At 43.0% G+C, this 22180-nt stretch overlaps 1 protein-coding gene across 1 annotated transcript in view; it reads right to left on the reverse strand.

Moving 5' to 3' along the window:
* SMIM13 (small integral membrane protein 13) overlaps positions 1 to 3894 on the reverse strand; it is a 28001-nt gene extending 24107 nt beyond the window's left edge. The window contains exon 1 of the mRNA XM_042937908.1: positions 3741 to 3894. Within this exon, the coding sequence (XP_042793842.1) occupies positions 3741 to 3816 (76 nt within the window). The 5' untranslated portion in view covers positions 3817 to 3894. The remainder of the gene's footprint in view (positions 1 to 3740) is intronic.
* Between the last annotated feature and the right edge of the window lie 18286 nt (positions 3895 to 22180).

Here is a 22180-nt window from a genome sequence, read left to right on the forward strand (position 1 = left end):
AGAAGGGGTGCCTCGGTGGCTCAGTCAGTTAAGCAGCTGACTCTGGATTTCGGCTCAGGTCATGATCTTATGGTTTGTGGATTCCAGCCCCACATCAGGCTCTGTGCTGACAGCGCAGAGCCTGCTTTGGATCCTTTCTCCTTCTCTTCCTGGCATGCTCTCCCTCCCTCTCTCTCAAAAGTAAACTTAAAAAAAAGGGGGGGGGGTTCTGTTTTAGATGTGTTAAGTTTGAGATTCTTTTTAGACATCCAAGTGTGCTATTAAGAAAAGACATTTGGGCGGGGGGAGGACGCCTGGGTGGCTCAGTTGGTTACACGTCTGACTTGGGCTCAGGTCATGACTGACTTTGGATCCTGTCTCCCTCTCTCTCCCTCTCTCTCTCTCTCTCTGCCCCTACCCAGCTCACGGTTGCTCTCTCTCTTTCAAAAATAGAAAGAAAGAGAGAAAAGAAAAAGAAAAAGAAAAAGAAAAAGAAAAAGAAAAAGAAAAGAAAAAATACTTGAGGTGCCTGAGTGGCTCTGTTGGTTGAGCGTCTGATTCTTGATTTCATCTCAGGTCATGACAGGTCGTGGGATGGGGCCCTGCATCAGGCTCAGCGCTAAGCATAGAGCCTGCTTACGATTCTCAGTCTCTCTCTCTCCTTCCTTTTCCCCAGCTCACTCTCTCTCTCTCTCTAAAATTAAAAAAAAAAAAATTTAAAGAAAAACTATTCGATGCATGAGCCTTGGGTGCAGGAAAAAAGTGAGAGCTGGAGATAATCAATTTGAGTCATTAGCTACAGTTAATATTTAAATCTCCAGGACTAGATAAGGTTATCATAGGGAAAGACCAGAAGGAAAAAGGAATAGAAATACATACTTGTATTATAATACAGAAATATAGTAGAAAATAGCATGCATTATTTCACAGAGTAAGGGCAAGTACTAGTCCATAAAATTTTTATTTCAGAGACAGAAAGATGATAGTGAGATAGATAAATGTATATAAATAAACAGATTGGCATATGTAATTTGTATACTTATAAATGTACTGGGAATAATGTAAAATGTATTTCCTATCAGAGACTGTGATCCAAAATATTTAAGAAATTCTAGGGGATGAGAAGCCAGGAAAAAGGTAAACAATTAGGCGCTGTGGTCGGAAGAATACTATGAAAGTATAGTGTACAAAAGCCAAGAGAAATACTTCGTAGAAGAAATGCTCACCAATATGGAATGAGTATGAGAGGTTAAATACAATTAAGACTAAGTGACCAGTGACCATGGGCTTGGTAATACGGAGACCATTTGTTGCTGACCTTGACAAGGGCCACTTCAGTGGACAGTGGTAGTGGAAAACACTTTAGCGTGGATGAGAGGCAAAAAAGTACATACAACCAATACAGACAAGAGAAAGAAAACCTCCCCAGGAACCTGAAATTTGAACATCAGAATTCACTATGTGAAAGAGCCAGTCAGAGTTTTAAAATAAAGTAGGCTACCAGTTTCTTGGGACAGTCACAGGTTTCTAATCTCCAATGTTGACTGTATTTGGCGATAGGGCCTTTAGAGACTTAATTAAGGTTAAAAGAATTCATAAGGGTGAGGCCCTAATCCAATATGACTGGCTTTCTTACTAGAAAAGATTAGGGCACAGACACACACAGAGAAAAGACCACGCGAGAACACCGGGAAAAGACAGCCGGGAAAAGACAGCCGTCTACAAGCCAAGGACAGGGGCCTCAGAAGAAATCAACCCTGCTGACACCTTGATCTCAGACTTCTAGCCTCTAGAACTGTAAGAACATAAATTTCTGTTGTTTAGTGTATGTGGTATTTTGCTATGGCATCCCTGCAAACTAATACAAGGCCTGAGATTCTCGAGCCTCAAGTCTGGTCAGATCCTTCCCCCCAACCTCTCATCCCTCCCCAAGCCCCCCAGGTCCATCCTAGTCAAACCATGAAGCTAGAGCATCATTAGCTCTCTCAACAGCAACAAAAAAAAGTGCTTGAATTACTTCTTCATAAAGCTATTATTAGTTCTGGACCATTCCAATCAAAATAAGATGTTCTTTTTTACTTACCACACCTCACCTCTCATTCCACAATTATTTTCTGAAACCAAAGGCAAGATATTTTCAGAAAAATGAGTAAAATCAAAGTTAAATAGCTCTCCGGAGCTGAGAGAGCAAGTATGATGTAGTAACAATCGGGAATTTTGATGCCCCCAGTTGGGCAAACGTTCTACCCAAGGTTTTGTATAGTCTATGTGTCACATCCCCAATTGCAGGCAGCTCACATCTTCAGATTGGAAAAGAAAGCATATGCTTGCATGCTTTCCTCCTTCCCCACCTGCAAACAAACCACACAGATCTGCTTTTCTTTACTTCCAGAATCTCACGTATCTACAATTAGCCCCAAATCCTGACGTCGCAAGCAGGAAACCGAGAAAGGCTTTTCAATTGTTTTATCATCAGAAAAGAAAGGCTGTTAACTCCGGCTCCTTCCTAAAGCAAGAAAACTAAAAATATACACACACGTATATAAAAACAAATACAGGGGTGCCTGGGTGGCTCAGTCGGTTGGGCGTCCGACTTCGGCTCAGGTCATGATCTCGCGGTCCGTGAGTTCGAGCCCCGCCTCGGGCTCTGGGCTGACAGCTCAGAGCCTGGAGCCTGTTTCAGATTCTGTGTCTCCCTCTCTCTCTGACCCTCCCCTGCTCATGCTCTCTCTCTGTCTCAAAAATAAATAAATGTTAAAAAAAAAAAAAAATTAAAAAAAACCAAATACATATATAGGCATTTGCATAAGTGCACACATATCTTCTCCAAACACAGTTGATACTGAGCATTTAGTACATCATGTAATGAATGTATTTATTTTTATTTCTGCTTAGTTATTGCATCAACCTGAACCCATTCTTCAATATACTGGAATTATGAAAAATTAAACTCACTGACATCTGGTTCTCAATTACTTCCCAAATTTTCACAACCGCTCAGCCACTTTGCTCAGAGACCTGTGGTTATCAGTTACTGTACATACAGAAGTGAAGAAGATCTAAAATGACGCTAATATTACCCTGAGAAGAAAGTTTTATGTCGTCTCAACCCAAGAAAGTCAAAAAATCACAGCAAACTAAACAGCACCATTATTACAAAACTGAGAGTTAGGTTACCTGACCCTGGAAGTTTAATATAGCCGGGGTTTTTTTTTAAGTTCTGCCTAGCCTAGACATTTCTGTCGGGAATCTAGTTTGAGCCTGAACTCGAAGTAAACAATTTCACGGAGGGTTTCATACCCAACTCTGTCCCCACCCCCTGATTCAATGAAGGAACGGAAAGTTCTCATTATCATCAGGGCCCGAACCTCTAAAAAAAAAAAAAAGGACAAGGAAAAACCAATCACTTCACCTTCGAATGCAGGCCAAGGTTAAAATCTGGGCAGACAGTGGTAAGAACGGCAATCAGGAGCAGACGCTGCCCGAGAAGCAAGCAGTATCTGGTTTAACCCCGAGTCAGGATGCCCAGCCCTGGAACCTGTTCTTTCCCTCTCCAGGATGCCAGAGGGCCTGTCCTGGGTCAGGGGCACATCTCCCCCGAGCGACGTGGGCAGCGGATGATTTTAAGACACTTGTCCATCCACGACATTTAAAACCAAAAAAAGAAAGAGACAGGGACAGAGAAAACAAGCGAGCACCCCGAGTCGCGCGGGCGTGTGTACCGCCGTGTGGAACTGCCCCGCGGCGGATGCCCCACTCACCGCACACCATCAGCAGCAGGACGATCAGCAGCGTGACCACGAACACCAGCAGGGTCAGCCCGACGTTGTGCCACATCTTGGGGAGAGGACGGCGGTCGGAGGCGGGCTGCGGGGCGGCGGGCGCGGGCGGGCCGGCGGCGCGTGCTGGGCTTCAGCGGCGGGCGCCGGGGGCGGCGGAGCGCCGGGGCGGCATGGGCGGCGGACGCCCCTCGGCAGCGCCCCCAGGGGGCGGGGCGGGGCGGCGCTGGGGCGGGCACAGCGGCCGGCCCGCCCGGCGGACCCTCCTTCGCTCCCCGGCCCGCGGAGCGCGCAGAGAGGCGCCTCTAGCCTCTCATCGCTCGGGGGAGCCGAGGACGCGGCGCCCGGAGACTCCGGCGACCGCCGGATGTGCTTCCATGGCGGACGCCGCGCGCCCAGGGACAGGAGAGAGGGTGAGCACGGGGACGCGCGGCGGACACACGACCCTCGTCGTCACCCGCCCGGGGAGTGGTACGAGAGGAGTGGGGGTGGGGGGGGTCCCTCAGCCGGCGCGGACGGCGCCTAACGTCTCCCGAAGGCGGCCGCCGCAGCTTCTCGACCCCAGTCCCCTCCCCCAGCAGCAGCCCAGCAGCGAGCACGCCCACCGTTCGTCTCCTCCGCGGCGCGGGGCCGGCTGGGAGATGGAGTGCAGAGCCCGGTGGAGGCTAAAGGAGGCCGCCCCGCGGACACTACAACTCCCAGAATGCACCGCCCATTTGGCAGCTTTGCTTCACCCTCCCCGCCGCCCCCTCTGCCTTCGGTTTTTCTCGAGCCGCCGCCTCCGTCTACCGACTGCGGGTTGGTGTTCTCGGAATGCGAGTAGTTGGCTGCCTCTCCTGCGCAGCGCCAGGGTGATCGCAACCATTACTCCACACGTGAAATCGTTTTTCCTTAAAACCATGATCGACGAAGCACGAAGAAGGGAAGAAAGCGGTGGCAGCTGCCTGGAAAACTGGTTGCAGGTGGACCTAGCCCCAGTGCTGGGAGGAAACGTTGGATACTTGGGCTTTTGAGGAAATACCCGCGTCAGTGCCAGACAGGCGAGCCAGAGAACGGAATCTCCCTTTTCCTCCTGTAACAGATGTTGGTCTATGTTTTCATGAGTAATGTATTCAAAAATGGTGCGCGAGGGACTTCAGTACATCTGCTTAGCCCTTAATTCACCTGAGTTGTAAATTTAATTCAGGGGCTTCCTTGAAACCAAGCTACGTAGGACCCAGAGCTGAAGATTTTGCCGCAATGGCTTGAACAAATCAGTGGGAAACAAGACAGTTTTTAATCATCTCAAGTACTCTGTCTCTACCTGCAATCAAATCTCCTCAATTCCGCCCCATTATAGTCACTCGTTAAAGAGGCGCCCCCCGAAGAGGAGAGGATAAATACGTAGCCCACTTTTAGAGGGTACCATAAATAGCCTTCCCGTTTTCCTGCCACTCTGTTGCTTCCTGCAGTACCTTTCCATTCCACGAATTCCTTTCCTGTTCTCTGTCTCCAAAGACAAGCCGGCAAAATCTGAGCAGAAATCTCTTGATTTAATAAGTATATCCTGGCCAAAAAAATAAAAAAAATATATCCTGGCCATAACCTAGCTGTCTCACTCTGTAAACTATTCCCTAAGCAGCAGTATTATGAACAAATACTGCATATGAAAATACATTATGGGATAATGACTTTGCGGAAGATTTAATACAGGGTTCCTATGAAGAAAATGAATCCAGTGCAATTATGATGCATTTGCGAAAAAAAAAAATGATTTTTTTTAAAAAATAGATGGTCTAATTCTATTGCATAAATATTTTATGTGTTAAAATCCAATTAAATAGTTGAAATAACACAAGAACTGGAAGAATTTAAAGCTTTTTATTTTCCATTCCCGTGTATTGAATACGTAAGTAATAGATGCCAGACACTCTTGTAAATGCTGGCAACACAGCAGTGAACGAGACAAGGCGTTTATACTCAAGATGCTTATATTGGAAGGTACAGACAATAAGCATAAATAGGGAAATCTCAAACCGCTAATTCTTATAATGAAAACAAGCAGGACAATGGGGTAAAGATAAGGGTGTTATTTTAGATTGGGGGGCATCAGAGAAGCCCTATCTGAGTAAGTGACATTTAATCTGAGACCTGAATGACAAGAAAGATCCAGCTATGGAAATACCTAGAGTGTACTAGGTAACAGGAGCAACTAGTACAGAAACCACAAGGAGCAAACAAACAGCCATTCCTCTAGACCTTGGTAGTAGTTCTCAACCCCAGGTGCACATTCTGAATGACCTAGGGAGATTTAAAACTTACAAATGGCCGGACCAAATGATTCAATCTCTAGAGGTCAGTGCCAAGCATAGTACTTTTTAAAAGCTCCCCAGTGACTCTAATGTGCACCCGTGGTTAACCATTGCTCTAAAGCTCTCAAAGAATGAGAGCCGCATTAGCATCACCTGGGAACTTGTTGGAACTCCAAGTTCTCAGGACCTACTTCAGCCAGACCTATTAACCCAAAACTCTGGGGTAATCCCAGGAAAAAAAAAAAAAAAAAAAAAAAAAAAAAAAAAAATATATATATATATATATATATATATATATATATATATACATATATATATATATATATGACTCCATTGATTATGACCCTAATCATATATATATATATATCCTAAATCTTTCCTAATCATATATATATATATATATATATATATCCTAAATCCTTCCACTTTTCACTGACTCCATTGATTATGACCCTAATCATATGATAAGGGTCATAATCAATGGAGTCAGTGAAAAGTGGAAAGATTTAGGATATGTTTTAGAAGGAGAACTGCATCGGGATTGGCTGATACATTAATTAGATGTGAAAACAGGTGAGGAAAAGAAATCAAACATGATTTCTGGGTTTGTAGCCTGGGCTTCTAGGTGAATGAATGTGCCCTTTCTTGAAAGGTCAGATGATGCAGCCATCTCCCCAGAATGCTTTACGGACTCTTGTCTTTACAAACAATCCTTAACTGCCTGGGCAAAGGCTGTAGTTGGTGACTGGGTAAAATCACACAACCAAGAACCAGTCTCTTAACTCTCAAAAGTCCAAGGGCTTTTCCACTAAATCATGCTGCCATGGGTCCCTCATTTGCTATATTAGCATTGATTTGTATTTTCAAGGATTAATTCTGTAAGGATTTTCAGGTATAGGGTCTTGAGGTTACTCTTGAGCCACAGTCATTTCTGGAGCCCTCCTACTTCCTGTTCTCATCCCTGTATAAAATGCTCCGCCCCTTCCTTTCTGACCTACTTATCCTTAGATGTCGGTCCAATTTCCTCCTCAGTAAGAGGAGGTCTATGCAGTAAGACCTCCTGGTTTCCTATTCCAGTCACTTGTCCGTCTAGCTCCTCTAAGCCAGTGGTTCTCAGCCTTACTTACACGTTGGAGTTATCCAAGAAGTTTTAGGAACAGATTCTCTGGTTTCATGTCAGGCATATGAAAGGTGGGGAGGGAGGTACAGAGGGTCTGTAACTGTGTAACATCCTCTACGTTTTGATGCACAGTCAGCATTGAGAAACACTGGCATAAACTATATTCAGAAATAAATTAAGTACTTACCTTATGATATTCCTTGGATTGTTTATATTATTATATATTTAGCATTTAAAGTACACATATATAGTATTTAATATTTCACATATGCATATATACATTCTGATGCTTAGAAAAGAACACTTACTCCTCCCCTGCCATTTCCTTCCATACGGCAGGAAGCTCAATTGGTAATAATAGGTCCAGTCTCTCTGTGCTCTTTTATTCCCTGTGTCCCTGGTCCAGGGAGAAGTGACTTATCTAATTGGTGCATTTAGGAGAAATAAAGTGGGTTTGCTGAGCTTGGCTCCTCCCACATTCCTCTAGGGTGTGAGCTGCCTTAAGCCTCATAACTGTGTAGGCTTTCAGCATAGGGAGGGCCACACTAGTTCAGCATTGCCTCAACTTAGGGTTTAATTAGCAGGCCTGACCGGCTCTCACATTTTTATGTGTTCTCTGACCTAGTCTTTATTATTAGTAAAGGTGACGTTTGGCCTCCACATGTCTTACTGTTGGTTTTTTTTTTTTTAATTTCTCAGTTGAACCACATTGTTCATTGTTCCGTCTCAGCAATCCCATGCTGTTTTTAAGATAACTAAGAAAAGGGGTCATGAATTCAGCATGTATGTATTACCACTTAGTAGGTGCTTGTCAGATATTGATTGGTCCAAATTTTTTATCTCTAAAGCATGGTAGTAAGCCTGAATTTTAGTCATTTGATTTCTAAGTATTGTGGAAAGGATTATGCTAACTGTGCAATGGATACAAACTAAGATTCCTGCCCTCAAGGAAAACCTAGTTCTAAATTAAGTGTTTACCAAAGACTTCCTTGTGCCAGGTACTGAGCTTGCCAGTAGCCATACAAAAATAGAATAAGTATGGGGCACCTGGGTGGCTCAGTTGGTTAAGCTTCTAACTCTTGATTTCAGCTCAGGTCATGGTCTAACGGTTCGTAAGATCGAGCCCAACATCAGGCTATGTGCTGACAGCATGGAGCCTGCTTGGGATTCCCTCTCCCCCACTCCCCCAACCCCTGCTCCTCCCCTGCTCCTTTTCTCTCTCTCTCAAAATAAATAAACTTTAAAAAATAGATAAAGGGGCGCCTAAGTGGCTCGGTCAGTTAAGCATCCGACTTCGGCTCGGGTCATGATCTTGCAGTTCGTGAGTTCGAGCCCCGCGTCGGGCTCTGTGCTGACCGCTCGGAGCCTGGAGCCTGCTTTGGATTCTGTGTCTCCCTCTCTTTCTGTCCCTCCCCTGCTCATGCTCTGTCTCTCTCTGTCTCAAAAATAAGTAAAACATTAAAAAAAAATAGATAAAATATGCTCCCTTACATAAAAGAACTCAAACTGGCTCAGCCTTTTTCAACACTGACCCTTCTGTGCATCATGAAATCAGTTTAATGAATCATGATAGGTACCTTAAAAAATAGAATAAAATAGAAGATACCACTGTGTATCACAAGTACTAAGGGCAAGCACTACTCATGAAACTTGTTTTAGTTAACTATGTATGTGGGTGTGTGTGTGTATGTGTGTGTGAACTGAATTACAATGCAAAATACATTCTTACTGTGGGTTATAGTTTTTAAAAAGTTGAAGACCTACAGTCTAGCAGAGGAAGCCAGACATATATATTTGTGACTGTTTGAAATATTATTGTACCTGTAACAGGAATTTTACAGATCAGATCAAGGCTCAGGGAATCCAAAAATGTAGGAGTAGGTAAATGGTAGAGCCGACATCCAAACTCAGGTCGGTCTGATTTAAAAGATCATTTTGTTTCCATTGGACCACAAGACTGAGATGCCATCAGGCAGGTTCTCAGGAAAAGGGGAAGATGGAAAAGACATGAGCAAAGTCTTGAAGTCATTCAAATGCATTTTGTGAGTATATACAGGGGAGGGTCAGGGTCCTTAAGATTCCACAGAAAATATACATTTCCTTTCAGTTCTAATGACCTGGGAGTAGAGGTATAATATGGTGGCTGAGAACTCCTGTTCTGTAATTAGACTCTGGGTATGAAATCTGACTTGGTTGGATTAGTTCATCTCTCTAAAAGTTTAAACCACTTCCACATTGGTAAACATTGTAATATTTGTGAACATTTGTAAAATAGGCATATTAACAGTGCCTTCTTCATAGGGTTGTTTTGAGAATTGAATGTGTTGCTACAAAGCGCTTACTTAGCATAGTGCCCTACACTTAGGAGGTTTTCAGTCAATGTTAGCTATTAATTTTAATGAATAACCTAACGTATTCTAATATAATAGAAGGAACAGAGCAGCCCAATTGGTTTCATCCAATTCATTTTTACTTAATTTGGAAGAGGGTTTGATCAGAGAAGCAGAACCACCATGTGTGGCGATATGGAATAAGGCAACTACTATAAGAATTAAAGGCAGTTGTGTGAGTGGTAGACCATGTATGCAGGCAGTTGCCTCCATGTCCAGTGTTGATCCTACAGTTGCTAGCCCAGCCGTTGAGAAGGAAAATTGGACGTGAATAAGGGCAAGGGCAAACTGGGACCGACATCTATTACCCAGAAGGACTAACGAGAACCCACATCCTCCTCTCCCTACCTCCATCCTCAGTGCCACCCGTGATGGTAAGAGAAGCCATCTAGGGGTTGGACGAGGCATTCTTCCCTAGGTGTCTGTCTCTCTGGGTCTTCAGGTGGCTTTCTTATAAGGACACGAGTCATCAGATGTAGGGCCTGATCTGGAAGGGCCTCATCTTAGTATAGATGATGATATTTGCAAAGACCCTCTTTCCAAATAAGGTCACATTCTGAGATTCCAGGTGGACATGAATTTGGGGAGAGGGGAGGGGACAACACCATTAAACTGTGCAGGTGGAGGAACTGCAGCTGGCTGTTTCCCCATGACAATAGGTGGGTTAGCTGCAGGTCAGAGACAGTGTGCCTGGCACCTACCACTGGCCATCAGAGCATTAAAAAAATAATGTGGCAGCTGCTTCATTTCTTCCTCCCAAACAGCATTCAAAATGTCTCTGTTGAGAAAAGAAACAAACCATAAGAGACTCTTTTTTTTTTTTTTTTTAATGTTTATTTTTGAGAGCGACAGAGACAGAATGCGAGTGGGTTAGGGGCAGAGATAGAGGGAGATGCAGAATCCGAAGCAGGCTCCAGGCTCGAAGCTGTCAGCACAGAGCCCGACACGGGGCTCGAACCCATGAGCTGTGAGATCATGACCTGAGCTAAAGTCCGTCGCTCAACCAACTGAGCCACCCAGGCACCCCAAACCATAAGAGACTCTTAAAAATAGAGAACAAACTAAGGGTTGATGGAGGGATGTGGGTGGGGGATGGGCTAGATGGGTGATGGGCATTAAGGGGGGTACTGTGGTGATGAGCACTGGGTGTTGTAAGTGATGAATCACTGAATTCTACTCCAGAAACCAATACTGCACTGTATGCTAAATGACTAGAACTTAAATACAATTTGACAAAAGGACAAAAAAATGTCTCTGTTGGCCAACACTGATCCAGAACCGTACAGGAAAGGGAATTCTAGGAAATTCCAGCTTAGCTAAACCACAGTACAGTAAGTCATTGAGGATTTTTTTTTTTTTTCTGGAACAGGGAAATAACCTGATGGAAATGTCTTAAAAACTTTGATCTGGCAGCTGAGTGGAGGAGAGATTGGGGGTGAAGGGGATTGAAGATGTTAAGAGATCATGGGCATAGTCTAGAAGAGTGTTCTCTAAACTCTTTTTGATTGTCCTTTTGGTAATGGTAGACAGCATGTTACGGAACCAGGCTGGAACACTGGCGGAAAAACCAAGGGGCACTCGGAGATCTTGGTGGATCGGAGATTTATTTAACGCTGGCGGGCTCAGAGGAGACCATTTCTCCTAAGATCTGAGCACCGGATGCAAGTGGGGAGGGTAATTTATAGTTGTTAGCTTCCATATCTGTGGGGGTTTTCAGGCGCACAGCAAACAAAGGAAGAAGAACCGGAGGAAGGGTGTCTAAGCTAGAGACCAGAGTTTGTTTTAGTCCCATCGGCCATCTTTGGTGCAGTATTTTATTCATTTCTCCAACAAGATCAATAGGGCCGACCCTCTGGCAGAACGCAACTTAAAAATCTGAGCTGAGAGAAACTCTAAATGTCAAAAACACTAATAACATAATGAAGAATAACCAGTCCAAGATCAGAGAGGAGACAGAAATGGAAATCCAGAACCAAGAGCTGGCATTTAAGGGGTCTTTTACCCAGAGATGCAACGGGGAGGTCCTGAAGAGAATGCTGAGCAGTTCTTCCCAGAGCTCTGGGGACAAGAGCAAAGCTGGAGTCCCGGGCTCAGGATGCTGGAAGACTACCAGGCCCGTGGGGCTGAGAAATCAGAAAGCCACACCACAGGAGTGAGAGGGAACCAAAAATAAACAGGCAGCCTGGGTCAGCTTTGCCTGATCTGGCTGACCCAGAAAAGTTCAAATCCTGAAATTGGATTAAGGAAATCCTGGATTACTACAGCCCCAAGGCCTGGCAGAAACAAATTAAGAAACTCACCATTCTCGGACTCAAGTTATTTTTACAATTTTCGAACACAGTTTCCAGCACATACTCAAGCTTTTTTTTAATTGTTGTTTGCCATTCTTAATTAAAAAAAAAAAAATTAGCACACCTTTAATACATATTTATTTGCTTACAATATGATAGAGACCAAAAAAATATTAAAATTTTCAAAATGTTATGCCTAATGGTAAGAAAACATTTTAACACCACTGTTTAGTAACCAAGTACCATAACCAAGTACCACAAACTGGGTAGCTTAAAATGACAGAAATATATTCTCTCACAGTTCTGGAAGCTAGAAGTGCCCAATCAGGGAGTTGGTTGGGCCATGCCCCTTCAGACACTTTTAGAGGAGAACCCTTCCATGTCTCTTCCAGCCCCAGGCATGCATTGGTTTAAGGCAGCGTAAACCTAATCTCTGCCTCCTCTTTACAAGGCTGTTTTCCCTCTGTGCTTCTGTCTTCTCTTATAAGGACCCAGTCATTATTTTAACTGAAGTTTATCTTCAACAACCCAATTTCCAAATAAAATCATTTTGAGATACCGGGGGTGAGGATTTCAACTCATCTCTTTGTGGGCCACAATTCAACCCGTTAACAATCACCAGTCCTCATTACAATAAAGAAGATCTTTTGAAAGGGTTAATGTTTTAGGTTCAGCAGCTCAATGATCTAAGTTCAGTTCACCTTATAATTCATTCTAATGTTTTTTCATAATTGTAAGAGATGCCTCAGAAAGATCCGGAGATCCAAATGAAAGCAGAGCATCTCTGACTGACTTTCTGAATGGGGATACACATTTGTCAACCCCATCCATTTATAATACAAAGAGTTCCGTAAATATTCAGTTAGTAAATTTCCATCCTTCCCGTGTTAGTTGTTCTCGAGCACTCATTGGGAGATGGTGCATTTTTATTATTTTTATAAATAACTTAAAAATCCATGAGGACTCTTGGGAAAATTGGCGACAAGTGAAAAAAAATCTGGTTTCAAGTTTGTGAGTGATGCAACTGTGTAGTTTTTGACAAGTAAGTCATAGAACAGTGGATGTGTTTTCAAAATATTCTGTCCATCATGTGCACTTCTTTTCAAAGTAACTACTTTCTCCTTTATTAAGACATCCTCTTTATCTTGAGGAAACAGATTAGATGTGGCTGTTTTTCCAAACTGTCAGCTACCTACTATACTATAGACAGCCACTCTATCATTTCGTTGCAGAAAAGACCAGCAAACTTTGTATTGTTGGCTTCTGGGATGACACCGACCTGCCACCCGTGTGTACCCCCTTCACGGTGCCACACTGTAGCTCCAGCTGTAAGGAGCACTTCAGGGATTGGCTTGCCCACCCCTTCCTAGGCTGTCCACAACCAGCGACTGATCCACACACGAATACAAACATCTGGCCATCTGAACACAACTCAAGACAACTTGAAAGAGCCGTTCTAGCTCCAGAGCTCCTGTGGGGTCAGCCCAAGTCATTGGCCTGCGGTGCAACTTGACTTCTCCTTCTGATCAGTCCTGCTTCCTTCTTATTCTGCCTTCTACTCATGTTGCAAACTGAGGGCATGCCCTTCATTACCATCTTGTGAGCTGTGTCTCAGAATGTCCTTCATAGGAACCCAACCTGGACGCCAACATTTAAGAGAAAATAATGCATAATTGTTTGCTAAGAGAAAATCAGAAAACTCCTGTGTGGTACAAAATATTTGCCGGCCATTCTGATGAGGACATATTCTTTTTAATTCTTGTTTTTACGTAAAATGAAGCCCATCGGAAACAACTCATAGCAAAGAAACTGTAGCACACAGTGATCGCCAAAAGTGGAGCCCCTACTATGCCCTCAGGTTACTGCCTGTTTCTCTAGTTGACATGTGATCATATAGCATAAGGACAAGTGAGGGCCTCAGCATCCTTATAGTAGTAAATATTAGGAAAGGTTACTCTCTCTTTCAAATAAAAATATTTACTTTCTTATATTTCCTTTTTACGTTCTCAATGTATTATATTTCACATTCCACTCCTCTGGGCAAAAAGCCACAAGAACTGAACAGAGGATATAGCAAAGAAAGAGCAGAAGGGCCCAACATTATGGAGACAGGACCCATGAGTTATCTGTTCTGCTCAGGGCACACAAACAGCTGATGATAACTTCCAGATCGTGACCCCAAGTGACTTAATGAAAGTCAGCACCTTGAACAGAAATCTTTGACTTGGGGAACAAGGTGACATTTGCCATGCTGGATTTGGATCGTGATGGCAGGACGTCTAGATAAAGACATTCAGAGGAGGAGCTCCAGGGCAGGCTGGGGGGGGGGGGGCGGGGGCGGTGTGTGGAGTTTGCTCATGAGAGCAGTCAGGCCACTTTGGGAATGTGAAAGCGAAGGAAGGGATGAAAGTATAAGAAAAGAAGGTGACAGGATCAAAGTAGTGTTTTTAAGATTACACCTAGAGGGGCGCCTAGGTGGCTTAGTTGGTTAAGCATCTGCCTTCGGCTCAGGTCATGATCTCACTGTTTGTGAGTTTGAGTCCTGTGTTGGGCTCTGTGCTGACAGCTCAGAGCCTGAAGCCTGCTTCAGATTCTGGGTCTCCCTCTCTCTCTCTCTGTCTGCCCCTCCCCCACTTGCACTCTGTCTCTCTCAAAAATAAATAAACATTTTTAAAACAATAAAAGAGTATACCTAGAAATCTTGGGAGGGGGGGAAGATTAGGCCCAGCAGGCCCACTTTGGCATATTAATATATATTTTTTTAATGTTTATTTATTTATTTTGAGAAGGAGAGAGTGTGAACAGAGAAGGGGCAGAGAGAGAGGGAGAGAGGAAGAGAACTCCAAGCAGGCTCCGTGCTGTCAGCACCCAGCCTCATGCAAGTCTTGATTCCATGAACTGTGAGATCCTGACCTGAGCCGAAATCAAGAGTCCAACACTTAACTGAGCCACCCAGGCGCCCCAGCATATCGTATTGATATTTTGAATTAAAGGTGCAGGAGAGACAGCATATACAGGAAAGACACACTGATCTTCCTTTTCTTCATGAAAGCAGAAGATAAAATTCCCATGGGAAAGATGCCCTCCCTGCACCAAGAGGAAGGAAGGCATTCTTACCACCAGAGCGGAGAGTTGAGGTCAAGAGAGATCTGTATAAACAAACCTGGTTAAACTAACCCTTATCTTCCTGGCCACTTCTCCACCATCAACTTCCCTGGACCAGCGCCTTTGTCTTGTCCCGTTTTCACAATTGACTGCCCTTTGTCCAAACTATAAGCATGGACCCTGACTGCTTCTTGAGATCCTCATTTTTCTTGTGAAGGCTCCCATGTACATGTAAAATCTCTAAATACAACTTGTATGCTTTTCTCCTGTCAATCTGCCTCCTGTCAGCTTAATTCTTAGGCCGATCTGGAGACCCTAAGAGAGTGGAGGAGGAATCTTACCTCACCTGCAAGCCTCAAGGTGACATCAAGGAGGCCAAAGAGGTGCAGCTTTGGGTTAATGAAGTCCAAAGCGAGGGCATGGGGAGGAGGCAGGGAGGGAAAGGAGAGGATGGGATCAAGAGCTATCACTAAGAAAGTCAAGCTCTGTGAATGTGGGGAACCAGGGAGAGGTAAGAGTTCAAATTTTCCCTCTAGACCTTCCTTGGAAAAATATCTTCATTTCGAATACACTGTCTCCTCCTCTCGTTCTGACCTCATGGAAATCCACATAAGCATGCTTCCATTTTTAGAAGTGGTTTAAGTTATAGTTAGGCATGGAACACACACCAGCTTCTCTATGGCAACTTAGCTAACTATAGTAATAGATTTTTATCTATACAGATTGTAGCAGCTGGTCACTAGCAAGAGGGTACGTGTGGCTGATCCTTGCTTTCTTGGTCTTCTCATTCCCACGACAAATAGAATAATCAGTTGTACAGATGAAAAGATATTGTAGCTGTTTAGGTCAATTTGTTAGGTTTTCTTAAGGATAGGCTAAACAATTTAGAACTTTAAAAGATAGAGAGGGGGGCGTCTGAGTGGCTCAGTCAGTTGAGCATCTGACTTCGGCTCAGGTCACGATGTCAGGGTTGGTGAGTGCCAGCCCCGCGGTGGCCTCGGTGCTGACAGCTCAGAACCCGGAAGCTGCTTTGGAGTCTCTGTCCCCCTCTCTCGCTGCCCCTCCCTTACCTGCTCTCTGTCTCTCTCTCAAAAATAAATAAACGTTAAAAAGAATTTAAAGATAGATACTCTTACTTTCACAAGGTAATAGATTGAACATTTGTAATGGTTACTGTCTTAATCTGTTTGGGCTGCTGTAACAAAAATACCACAGACCGGCTGGCTTAAATAACAGACATCTATTTCTCACGGTTCTGGAGGCTGGGAAGTCCAAGATCAAGGGATCAGGACATTCAGTGTCTGGTGAGGGACCACTTTCTGGTTTATAGAAGCCTGTCTTTTCACTGTGTCCTCATATGTCCAAAAAAGAGAAAGAGATCTCTGGGGTCCCTTGCACAAGGGCACTAATCCCATTGGTGAGGGCTACACCCTCATGATATAATCACCTTCAAAAAGCCCCATCTCCTAATACCATCATTTGGGGGGGGGGGGGGGCTAGGATTTTTTTTAAGTTTACTTATTTATTTTGAGAGAGAGGGAGAGAGGGAGAAACAGGGAGAGAGCAAGAAGGGAAGGAGCAGAGAGAGGAAGAGAGAGAGAATCCCAAGCAGGCTCCTCACTGTCAGCGCAGAACCCAACACGGGGCTGGAACTCATGAACCGTGAGATCATGACCTGAGCTGAAGTCAAGAGTCAGATGCTCAACGACTGAGCTACCCGGGTGCCCTGGGGGCAGGATTGTAAGGTATGAATTTTGGGAGGACATAAGCATTCAGTTCATAACATATCACGCTTCTTTCCTGTAACAGCTCAGCCTATCTTATTTATAAATACCCCAGCTATTTCTGCCTATCAGAAAAATGGGCAACAACAGAGAGAGGCACTAATACAAAAGAAATGAATTCCTAAATCACATGCCGTTTTCCTTGGTGATACACAGAATGGAGTTTGCATCCTTCAATTTGAACAATAAAGTCCTGACACTTGCATTGCCAGAGAAATGTGACATTTTACTGGATCTCCCTTTTCTACTACAAAAATTTTCATTTCTAGTAGAATATTTTTTCCCCAGGATAGTTCGTCAATCAGTTGATGAAGTTTTTGAAGGTCCGTTTGAATCAAGACTGGGGAGAATTGCCTTTGGTGATGACTGAAGACACTTTTATTGGACTTGTCATAGCTCACGTCACAATTTTCAAGCCATTGTTCAAAAAGCACTTGTCAGTACAATACTTTTTTACCCTATCATGAAAATGCAAAATTAGGCTCAAACTCTTTGCACTGTAACTTAGTTGAAGTCTGACTAACAGTAGCTGATAACATTCCTATTGTGCTTGTTTACGATGTTTAAGATTTAATCTTCACCTCTATTCCGCTAGGCAAAAACTAGTATGATTCCCACTTTATAGATGAGGAAGCTGAGGCAGGGAAGGTTAAATGTCTAGCTAGACCAAAGTTGCATAGCCAATAAATGGGAGCGCCAAGGTGCAGGCCAGACAGTGAGCTCCAAGTCCGAGCTCTTAACCCATCCACTACCCTGCCTGTGTAAGGGAGGGGTGTCTGGTTATGGGCGGAAAGAACACTCCAGCTTGCCTCCATAAAATTCCAAGAATCAGACATGTAGTCATGTTGTAGATGGGGAAGAAAATCAAACTGGGACCTGCTGTCATATAGAATTGCTCCTGAAAGACGGGGCAGGTCCTGTCTGCCGTTCAGGCTGTGCTGCGGTCCCACCTTCCGACTTTCCATCTCACACAATAAGAAAGAAAAAAAAAAAAAAGTACACGTGTTAGGAATCTAAAGGCAATACAGTCCTCTGACATTTTGTTGGGGAAAAGTAATCAAAACCAAAAAGACAGAAAGCTGAAAGTGTCCTCCAGTTCAAACTTTCAGGTCACCAGTCATTCACGAGTTGGGAGAAGCATTTTTTTTTTTTAATGGATTGCAATAGAATAACAATGTCGGAGTACGTTTCATAGAGTAAAGGTATCATTTTACTTATGAGACTTACTTTTGTACAGAATCACAGCCTAAATAGATATCTCTTACTGTGGGTTGCAAACAAAAAAACTTTGATATCTGCTGATCCAGTAGTCGATATATTCCCTTTCCCGAGAGACTAGAAGCAAATCTTCACTCAGCAGTGGCTGTCCATCTGAACCGAAGCGCACGCTTAAAAAATTCAGGCCTACTGTTTCTGATTCTGTGTCTCCCTCTCTCTCTGCCCCTCCCCCGTTCATGCTTTGTCTCTCTCTGTCCCAAAAATAAATAAAAAAATAAAAAGCTCTTAAAAAAAAAAAAAAAAAGAAAAAAAAATTCAGGCCTAGCACTTACCACTTACTTGGGCAGTTTTTATTGCCTTCAGAATAACTCTAGATTTACAAGCACCTAGGTGGCTTAATCGGTTAAGTGTCCGACTCTTGATTTCGGCTCAGGTCACGATCTCAGGGTTCGTGCTGTGCTGACAGCATGGGACTTGCTTGGGATTCTCCGTCTGTCCCTCTCTCTCTCTCTGCCCACCCACTCCCCGCTGGTGTTCTCTCTCTCCAAGTAAATAAATAAACCTAAAAAAAAAGAATAACTCTAGATTTATATTTAAGACTGTTGTTTAACCTTTGAATCTTGCAACTGAACCTTGCAATGTTCTATTTTGTTTTTACCTAGAACTATATAGATTAAGCTAGAAGAGATTTATAGGTAAATGCCTCCAAAAAGTGGAGAGTTTTTCCAACAAAATAATTGCCCAAGAACTTCCTGTTCTTTGCTATTCAAAGTGTGGTCCACAGACCCCTGGAACTAGCATCACCTGAAGAAGAATCTCACGCCCAACCTCAGGCCTCCTCAGTCAGAAGCTGGAAGACCCCCAGCTGATGGGTATGCACTAATCTCATCCTTTGCCTCTCTATAAATCGGGATTTTTAGATACTAGCAGGGAGAATGTTCATCGATTTAGATCTAATAGAGCTTTTCCCAAAATTAGAAAACAGCAAGACAGAATAGTAGACACAAGTTATATCTTGCCTCTCGCCACATATTTATAATTTTATAAGTTACATCTTGCCATAAATACACACACACACATACACACACACATGTATACACACACACAAATATATATATACATATATATGCATATATATGTATATATATACAAATATATATATATACATATATATGCATATATATGTATATATATATATATACATATATATGTATATATATGTGTGTGTGTGTGTGTATATATATATATATATATATATATATATATATATATTTACAGATAGGCATGGTTATTTATGTCCTCATTCATTCTCTGGTCACCTCACTTACTACTCACCATCTCCTCTGCTTGCCCACCTGCTCTAACTCACCTCCCTATTCGTTCCCAGCTCCTCTCCTTTTCTCTAGCTACTTTCTACTATGTTCTCTCTCAACCCAAGCACAACATTAGCCTTTTGTCCACTTTGCTCTTAGGATTGCACATCTAAATGTTTTTATGTACGTAGGTATAGCCTTATTAGTTTATATCTATGGTAGGTTTAATAAAATTTATTAGGGGGTCTAATGAAATGCATAAAGAAATTTCAGTTTTAAATTGCTTTTACTGAGTTTATGATCTAGGAAATATGGGGAAGAGGTATAAAGATGAAGGGGATATTGTTCCTATCATATTTTTTACAATCTTGTAAAGAGAGAAGTGTGAAATGTGTTGTATAGAAATGCAGATCCTATGTTATGGAAGCAGAAGCAGAATTCATTTTGAGACACTCAGAGAAACGTTCCCCAAGGGGTAGTTTTGCATTGGCCTTTTTCCTTCTTTCTTTCTTTCTTTCTTTCTTTCTTTCTTTCTTTCTTTCTTTCTTTCTTTCTTTCTTTCTTCCTTGTAAGCTTCACACGCAGCGCAGAACCCAACACAGGGCTTGAACTCATGACCCTGAGATCAAGACCTGAGCTGAGATCAAGAGTCAGAGGCTTAACCAATTGAGCCACCCAGGTGCCCTTGCATTGGTCTTTTAAGAGTGATTGACATTTCAGGGCTCCTAGCTGGCTCAGTCAGCAGAGCATGTGGCTCTTGATCTTGGGGTCGTAAGTTTGAGCCCAGTGTCAGGAGTAGGGATTACTTAAATAAATAAAGTTGAAAAAAAAATAGAATGATTGGCATTTTTATAAGTGGAGAAGGCAGAGAGAAGAAGAAGAACGAGCATGTCAAATGAGCATGGTGGGTGTTCTCAGGGAACAATAAGCAACCATAGCACCTACGAATGGGTGGGACTGGAAAAATAGACAGTGTCTAGTCATGGAGAACTCTAATGTCATGCTCAGGCACTAGGTTCAATTCTAGAGTCTAAGGGAAAACACTCTTATTATATCAAATGTTATTCTTTCTCCAAAACCCAACAGGAGTAATTTTGTTTTCAGACACAGAGCTGATGGTGCCCTGTCTGTAGCATCTACTCTAACCCCCACCCCTTTCACCAGCTCCCAACGTTCTTGAGTCCAAGAGCAAATCTCCCACCCGTGACCTACAGGCCCTTGATCTGACCCTCCCTCCCCTCCCTCCCCTCTCCCCCTTGATCTCTTTACAGGAACCTTGTTTGCCTTTCACATCTGCAATCATCCAGGCTTCAGGGTGCCACACCATTACTTTCTGTGCCTGGAATGCTCTTCCTCCTCCTGCCCACCCTGGTCTTTAGCTGGTCGGCACCTGCCCATCGACTTCCGTTCATCTCAACTCAATCACTGCTTTCTGACTTAGTGGACGTAAGTTAGGTCTCCCTGCTACATATTCACAGAGTTGTATCCTTTCAAATCACATGTTACAGTTCATAATTAAACACTTGCTGATCTCCTCATTTGGCGAAAGCGCCACAATAAGATTGTCCACTCCCAGAGGACCGATTTCACATCTGTTGAGCTCAACGTGAAGTTCCTGCCCTCAGCACTATGCCTATCACATAGTCTGTTGAATGAGTAGTTGCTAATGTCATAATTTGTACTGGGTTTTGGCAAAAAACTCAGAGGACAATAAGGAGAGATTGGAGGCTCGAGAGCCCTGTGTGAGCATGGGAGGCAAGGGTGTTGCTAGAGAGAGACATATAGTATCACAAATGTCTAATTTTCACCATAATATGCATATATATATATATACATACATATATATATATACAATGCATATATATTTGCATTGTAAATGTGTAAATTATATACACTTTAATGACATATGCATCCGTATTTCTTTTTTCTACAGGATCTATAGAAGACACATACCATTGGTCGATGAATAATTTATCAGAAGGTATTTGTTTGCGAAGAAGAAGTTTGAGAAACTTCTTTTAGTATGGAGTATAAATAATATATGCTCCAGGGTCTATATTTGAAAAGCACAAGTCAAAAATCTCACACAGGCAGGAATCACCTATATTTATCAAGAGGGCCACATAATTTCTTCAGCAGAGGGTGCTAAAATGTAACTTTGGCACAGTGAAGCTTGCTTAACATAAGTTTGTTTAGTTGCGTAATAGATTTGCCTATTCCGTTCTAATGGTCAGATACAGCAAATATATCTAAAAAGGACTAGTCTAGTAGAATATGGATATAAGAGCTCATAAAAGTTTTATAAGGTTTTTTTCAATATTGAATGAAATACAAAGGTAATTTCCTCTGTGCTATCTTGTCACTTTGTAAAATACTTAACGTTCAAGGGGGTAAAACTTGTTGTAGGGTGCCATACAAATAATACAATATATATTATATGTATAGTATACCTCAGGTAAGTTACCAGAAGATTGGAAGATGAGCCTTTTTGGAAAGGTTGGCAAAATTATCATCAGTCCCTCAACTTTGTAGAGGGCGTGTTATCACACTCATCAATCCAAAAGCTTTGTGGAGGTTATCTTCAAGGTTATCTGGAGGCCTATTTGTTTACTCCTCGGAAGCTTTTTAAGAAACCCTAGAATCAGTCAAGCAAGACTGGGTGACGCTGCCATAACAATCTCAGTTTCAGTGATTTCAACAACAAAGATTTCTTTCTAGCTCATGCTTCGTGTCCCTCACGTCGTTGTCCAGGGGCAGTGCCCAGTGTTGTCCTTACAAGGGGACTCAGGTTGACGGAGTAGCCCCCATCTTGAAAGTCGCCAGTCACCATGGCAGAGGGAAAGAACAGCACGGGCAACTAGGCATTGGCTCTCAAGGCTTGTCCGGAGGTGGCATCCCTTATCTTTGCTC

This window comes from Panthera leo, chromosome B2 (genome assembly GCF_018350215.1).
Source record: "Panthera leo isolate Ple1 chromosome B2, P.leo_Ple1_pat1.1, whole genome shotgun sequence".
Lineage (NCBI taxonomy): Eukaryota > Metazoa > Chordata > Mammalia > Carnivora > Felidae > Panthera > Panthera leo.